This window comes from Oncorhynchus tshawytscha, linkage group LG02, assembly GCF_018296145.1.
Source record: "Oncorhynchus tshawytscha isolate Ot180627B linkage group LG02, Otsh_v2.0, whole genome shotgun sequence".
Classification (NCBI taxonomy): Eukaryota; Metazoa; Chordata; class Actinopteri; order Salmoniformes; family Salmonidae; genus Oncorhynchus; species Oncorhynchus tshawytscha.
This window is the reverse complement of record NC_056430.1, coordinates 57600947-57608273: the sequence shown is the minus strand read 5'-3', so window position 1 is coordinate 57608273 and position 7327 is coordinate 57600947. Positions and strand designations below refer to the sequence as shown.

Sequence of the window (7327 nt, the reverse complement as noted above, 5' to 3'; positions counted from 1 at the left end):
CATCTCAAGGATGATCAATGGAAACAGCATGTACCTGAGCTAAATTTTGAGTCTCGTAGCAAAGGGTCTGAATACTTATGTAAATAAGGTATTTCTGTTTTATTTATTATAAATTTGCAAAAAATTCATTTGTTTTTCCTCACTGTCATTGTCAGGTACTGTGTATAGATTGATGAGGGGGGAAAACAATTGAATCCATTTTAGAACTTTCTGAATGCACTGTAGGTGTAATTTTTAAATATTTTTTTATCATTCCAGTCTATGGTTCTTTTTTCCCTATTGAAATCCATTGGGAGCTCATTTAAATATTGTATAAACGCTATCAAAAATATTTCTCAAGCAATCTAAGTTGGGGCAGTCTGAACAGTTGGAAGTCTGTTTTGTTTTAATAGCTTAAACCGTTTAACCCTTAGTATACCATTTCCATGGGCCCGCGGAAATCTAATCAACATAATAAAAGACAAACATCAAAATCAAATACTGTATCTGTTTTTTGCATGGACTGCATTTCAATCCACCACATTCGCCGATATTTCCCTACCGCATCTGCGGTGAAAGGTGGTAGAGCTGGAACTGTGTTTGTCAGACCTTGAGACTTACCGAAAATTGGTCTTCTCACAAAAACTTATGTTGCATCCGAACGGTTTGTCCTACAACGTATTATGGCCACTCTATGGAAAGATGAGACTCATGCGAACACGATGTGGTCCGTTTTTCTCTAGGACACAAGACTTGGTACAGTCTCTTCTGCCAACTTCTGTCAGTAGTGTCAGAACAGCCTGTAGCCCCGGAAGGTCCCAGGTACTAGTTGGAAAAAATGAATGGAAGTATATATAGTTATATATATAGTTATATATAGTTATATATATATATACAGTTTAGTGCCTAAAATAAGAGGATAAATACATGTAAACAAAAACAAAAATAGCTTCCTGATATTTGTTATATCTCTCAGATATAGGACAGACACATCAGAACAAACTTCCTTTCGTTTGTTTTACTATCTGTTGTACGTGTAGTGAATCTGTTATTCGATGCGTTTCTATTGGCTAATAGTAGTAATGCCAAATTCAATGTTTCATCCAATTTATTTGTATATATTATATATAGACTTTAGAGGGTTAAGCTCTAGAGCAGGCTGAATAAATAGAATAATAATAAGAGTATGTACGACTTGCCTTCAGCCAGCACACCTAATAATATGAGTATGTAAGAAATCTAGTGCTTTTCCTTCAGCATGCACACCTAATAATATGAGTATGTAAGAAATCTAGTGCTTTTCCTTCAGAAAGCACACCTAATAAGAGTATGTAAGAAATCTAGTGCTTTTCCTTCAGCAAGCACACCTAATAATAAATATGTATGAAATCTAGAGTTGTGCTTTGCTTTCAGCAAGCGCACCTAATTAAACTGGTTAATGTTGGAATTCCTTTTCCAATTCCTGAGTTCAGGTTTGTAGATATTTCAGAGCACCTGCAGGGTTATGTGTGTGAAATATTTTCACTGGAAGGGGTTCAACTTTGAGAGAAAAAAACTGCGGTAGCATTACGCCATTCTTCCCTCTTGGAAAAAAATGGGATTTAAACAAGTCTCTGACAAGATATCTAGCAGAACAGTTGGAGTTTAACGAAGTCAAGTTTTCCCCTCTCAATGCAAACCTTTTTGGACAACTGTTGGCTATATTGGAAACCAAGACCAGCAACAGGACATTTGCATCACTATGGTACTGAATAGCGGATCTGGGAGTAACGGTTTGCATAGTGTATTTTACCATAGAATACTAAATTCTAGTCCACATTTTCACTATTCCAAACTTGTTCATGTTTACTTATTTCAAACGGGAAAAGCCTGTGCGCATTTCTCCCTGGCAAACATTCAAAGGAAGATCAGAGGATGAAAGTCCTGAAACGTCTCCCTCTTTTATTGGGGTGTTGGACTCTCTTATACCTGGAATTTATCCCAGTGTCACTGAGCCATACCGGGACGGCACAGCGCGCAACCGAGAGCCGAGGCAAGAAGCACGCAGGCGGAGCAGGTAAAGAAGCCAACCCGGGAATCACCTCAACTGCCAGGTCTACGGTAGGAAACTACGGGGTAGCGGGTTGGAAGTCTCCGAGCGCTGCGAGGATCACGCGCATTAGGACAGGACCCCCGCTGATAAAGGGCGAGGCAGCCGAAGCAAAAGCTGTAACATCAGTGTCATCACCACACGGCGTAACGGCGAGTAGTGTTAGTGGAACTATCAATTTGGGACGCAAGGAGTCTGCGCGCTCTTGGGGACCCGACGGGGATGCTACCAACGCAGCTGCTGTGCCTGTTCTCATGGCGTTGAACGTGCAAACACGCAAAGGCGGAGATACGCCCAGACAGAGCAAAGGAAAGACGTTCCCCAGAGTTGCAACATCAGCACGAACTGGACAGCATAGAGTCATTGCTGTGCAAAAATACAGCGCTCCGTTAGCCCAAAGGAGTGCCAAAGCAACGGACAAACTGAGCGACAGAGACCTTCCGAAGCACCCATTGGTGACTCCGCACGACTACATGTTGTCACTGTATTGGTCACTATCCACAGGGGAGGTGAACACCAGCGTGTTGCACGAGGCTGGCATGGCCAACACCATCACCAGCTTTGTGGATAAAGGACAAGGTACACTTTTGATGCCATAAAAACAATGAGTGTTATTTAAACAAATTGTCTTATAATAAACGTTAAAAAATCTGCATTACTGCTTGCAATGTCACAATGGCTTATCCATTATGGATCAATGGTCCAATAAAGTAGCTGTTTATTTCTGCCAAAGAAAATAGAATCATTATGAAGATTGAGGCTAAATTCTGAATATGCTTACTTATCTTTAAAATGTAGCATTTTGTTAATTTTTTTAAGAAAACACAACCAAGAGACCAGGTCTCAGAATCAATTGGAGCTGTATGCCTATGCTCATCAAACCAGCCTCTCTATTAGAGAGGTAAAGTCAAACTGAAAAAGCAAACTTGAAGCTTAAGTCAAAAGGTTCCCTTGCTTGTGTAATGTGGCCCAACATAGGTTTCTGGCTGTTTGACATAATACTTTTTTTTTACCTTGGTCATGGGTCTGTCACACTCTCAGTAGCCATCTGCATAGCCATTCCATCAGTGATTTGCAGCCTCTAAAGTGTAAATAAATAGACCATCGGGCTTCAAGTGAAATTAATGGCCTCAATGTAATATTTTCTTTAGTGTGTAAAACTTTTTAAAATGATGTTTAAATGACATTGGTTGAATATTTCTAGCTGCTAAAGATTTACATGTAAAGCACTTAATGTACTTTTAATTTGTACTTTATTTGTTTAACGTGTCCTCATATCGTTGGTGACCTTCATATCGGGTGAACCGCTTAGAAATGACAGGGTACCAAAAGTATAGGGACAAATTCACTCATATGTGTATTAACGTAGTCAAACATTTTATATTTAGTCCCATATTCTTAGCACACAATGATTACATCAAGCTTGTGACTCTACAAACATGTTGGATGCATTTTCTGTTTGTTTTGTTTGTGTTTCAGATTATTTTGTGCCCAATAGAAATTAATGGTAAATAACGTATCGTATCATTTTGGTGTCACTTTTATAGTAGAAAATAATAGAATATGTTCATAAACACTTATACATTACTGTGGATTCTACCATGATTATGGATAGTCCTGAATAAATTGTGAATAATGATGAATGAGAAAGTTATCATACTCTCCAAAAATGCTGACCTCCCCTGTTATTGTAAAGGTGAGAGGTTAGCATGTCTTTGGTGTATGATATTTGTGCGTTTGTAACTTTCTCACTCATCATTATTCACGATTCTATCAGGACTCTGAAACACAACCAAAACAAACAGCAAATGCATCCAACAAGTTTGTAGTCTCAAGCTTGATGTAATCATTGCGTGCTAGGAATATGGGACCAAATACTAAACTTTTGACTACTTTAACACATTAGTTAATTTGTCTCAATCATTTTGGTCCCCTAAAATGAAGGGACTATGTACAAAAAGTGCTATCATTTCTAAATGGTTCACCCGAGATGGATGAAAACACCCTCAACTTAAAGCTGACAGTCTGCACTTTCAAATCCAAAGTGCTGGACCACAAAGCCAAACAACAAAAAATGTGTCACCCTCCCAATACTTTTGTAGTTCACCATAGGTTTTTTATCTCAAGTGAGGCTCCTAAACCCAGAAGTCACTCCACATTGACATAGAGAATGGGTGGAGAATTTGCTATCTTTTGTATTGTTCCAGTGATTTTTGGTCCACTCTTAGCAAATGCCATATTACGTAGTGGTAGGTCCACTGGTAAACAGCTGCATTTCGACATTAATTGTCTGATTATACTTCAATGTGGTCTGTAGTCTGCAAATGTCTGGTTTTAATGTACTTTCGAACGCGTACTGTTCCTGGATGAAAATCCTGGCTTTCATTTGTATATGGCCATGCTTTCCCTCACCAAAAACAAAGAAAACATTATCTTACCTCCTGTGCGTTACCTGAGAAGCCACATTAGCACATTTTATTCTTACCCTTGACTCTGTCACCTTCTTTTGCAGATGACCGTCTTCTCCAGCTGAGAAGGCAGAAGTATAACTTCAACATCAGTTCCCTGGAGGAGGAGGGGTTACTGGGTGCCGAGCTGCGCATTCTCAGGAAAAGACTGGCCGACCCACGCAAAGCACTTTCTACTGGCAGAGTTTTCTGCCTGAAGCTTTTCACCTGTGCAGCAGGTAAGCAGAAAGCGACACTGCTCCAAACTCGAACCATCGAGGACCACAATACGCCCAAATGGGAAGTGTTTGACATTTGGAAACTATTCAAGAATTTCCACAACACCGTCCAGCTTTGTTTCGAGCTGGAGGCCTTGGAACGAGGCCGCCCAGTGGACCTCAGGGCAATGGGCTTCAGTCGTCTGGGCAGGCAGACCAAAGAGAAGGCCTTTTTCCTCGTGTTCGGACGCACCAAGAAACGCGACTTGTTCTACAGCGAGATCAAAGCCCGGTCGGGCCACGACAACAAGACTGTGTACGAGTACCTGTTCACCCAGCGCCGTATGCGCCGAGCCCCCACCACCCGTGGCAAGAAACTGGCCAAGAACCCCAAGCCTCGTTGCCACAGGAAGCAGCTACATGTCAACTTCAAGGAGATGGGTTGGGATGATTGGATCATTGCCCCACTGGAGTATGAGGCCTACCACTGCGACGGGGTGTGCGACTTCCCCATCCGCTCGCACCTCGAGCCCACCAACCACGCCATCATCCAGACGCTCATGAACTCCATGGATCCTGACTCGACTCCGCCCACCTGCTGCGTGCCCACTCGCCTCAGCCCGATCAGCATCCTCTACATTGACTCAGCCAATAACGTGGTTTACAAACAGTACGAGGACATGGTGGTGGAGTCCTGTGGCTGCAGGTAGCAATGGACAAAGGATTCACCTGAGACCTTGGTTTTATAGTTCAGCCAGAACCATGAGTTTGGGACTGAGTTTTATTTTTGGAGTAAACAGATAGGTTAATAGTTGTTAGGGAAATATACTTTGAAAACAACTGACATGAAACTAATAACACAAATCACTTCCTGAGACCTTATTTCATGAGGTGGTTAAGGAATAATATGTACGTATCCAATGATGATTTGGCAAGAGATGTGAAACTGTTTCACTACATTGATCTTCCCAATCCATGCTATTTTCGCATCGTATGAATTGATGTAAATGTTTGCTTTTCATAGTGATGCACAAACATGTCAATCACTTTACTGGTCACAGTTTGAACACATTGCTCATTGCTAGTTTAGGATTAAGGAAACTATTTCTTGTATTGCAGACCATTTAATGTATCTCACTGTTATGTTAAAAGTTGCATCGCTTTGAACTGCTGTTCCGTCACATTACTTTTTGGATACCTTCACACCTATGTCACTGCCCCTTGTAAAGCACTTGAAACATTGGATGAGAACATCTGCATGCATTCCTGTCAAAATGTCTTGTTTCTCTTGGAGCAATATGATGTAGCCTGACCAGGTCCTTTAATTTAAATGGCAATACCATTGGCATGTGCACATCTCAAACTGAACTGGTGGGGTTTGGGAAAGGTCATAAATGGTTTGTTGCACACAAATAATATCTAGCAGCTTACAAATCCCATTGAAGAATTAAAAGCCCATTGATGAAATGTCAAAGATACCTTGAATTTAAGACATGTAAGGCATTGTCACCTTCCACTGAGTTGTTTGTATTCATACAGTGCATTGAAAGTATATTTTGATACACATACACAATTACAGTACTTTTAAAATATCTGTCCACTGTTCCAGATTTCTATGAAAGATTTACCAAAAATTAATTACAATATATATTTAATATGTTAAATGTTAAAAATGTTAAAAATCTGCTTTTCTCTGTGCTCCTGTTTGGCCTTAGTATAAACAACAGATTGGTTTGGACGTATACCGCTTAAAAAAAGCTGATTTGCCGCTCATACACTTGGATATTCAAATTCCCTACCAACTCCACCTGGGGCAGGGCTGCATGCACTACCTAGCAGTCTTGGCTTTAATTCTTTCTTTCTTTTTTTTTACCGAAGGCGCATGCCTGTAGTCAAATAGTAGGCTTTGGACGGATTCAGGATTTTAAACACACGATGGAACTACTACACTTTACTATAACAGCAAACTCACGTAAACTCGTACATCGCCTTGGTCCGTACAATTGCCCTTATTTTTGCGCCCCAAAAACGTAATACTTCCAAATCAACTTTAAAGTCAATACCATTGTAAAGCACAATTTCTCCCATTTCCACAGAATCCATTACATGACCGTTTCTGCATAATTCAAGCAAGCAAAGAGCCCTGTCGGGTCTTTAAAAAAATGGCGGGTGGGGAAGCGAAACTAATGCATGATAGTGAGAAGGAGAGATATCGTGTGGGAAAATTACTTTTTTTCACTCGATCTGTCCAACTTATCACCTTATCGCCTCTAAAATGTAAATAAACTCTTTGCAGTGTTTTATCTAATGTGTCATTCCATACCTATTTGAAGGTTTGTGTCGAATTTGAATCGTGTTTTTTAGGGCGGTGATCTTAGAAGTAAACAGCGGCTTTGAGAATGATGATCGCATGCAATGATGACGCAAAAAATGACTAGGTATCCCCCTTACCCCCATCACTGTCCATTTCTTGTTTTTAAACGGTGAGAGAAGTGCTACACCTGGTGGAGAGAGATTGTAAGACAGAAATAGTTGCTTTATACGTGCTGTACGTTACGACATGACACGCCACGATGTAAACTTTTCTCCAATAC

General features: G+C 40.5%; 1 protein-coding gene across 1 annotated transcript; it reads left to right on the top strand.

Moving 5' to 3' along the window:
* Positions 1 to 1621: 1621 nt before the first annotated feature.
* On the top strand, positions 1622 to 6787 carry LOC112266522 (growth/differentiation factor 5-like). Its single transcript, XM_024444071.2, has 2 exons — positions 1622 to 2647; positions 4581 to 6787. The coding sequence occupies exons 1-2, from the start codon at positions 1894 to 1896 to the stop codon at positions 5441 to 5443; spliced, it is 1617 nt and encodes a 538-aa protein (XP_024299839.1). The 5' UTR covers positions 1622 to 1893; the 3' UTR covers positions 5444 to 6787.
* The last annotated feature ends 540 nt before the right edge of the window (positions 6788 to 7327 follow it).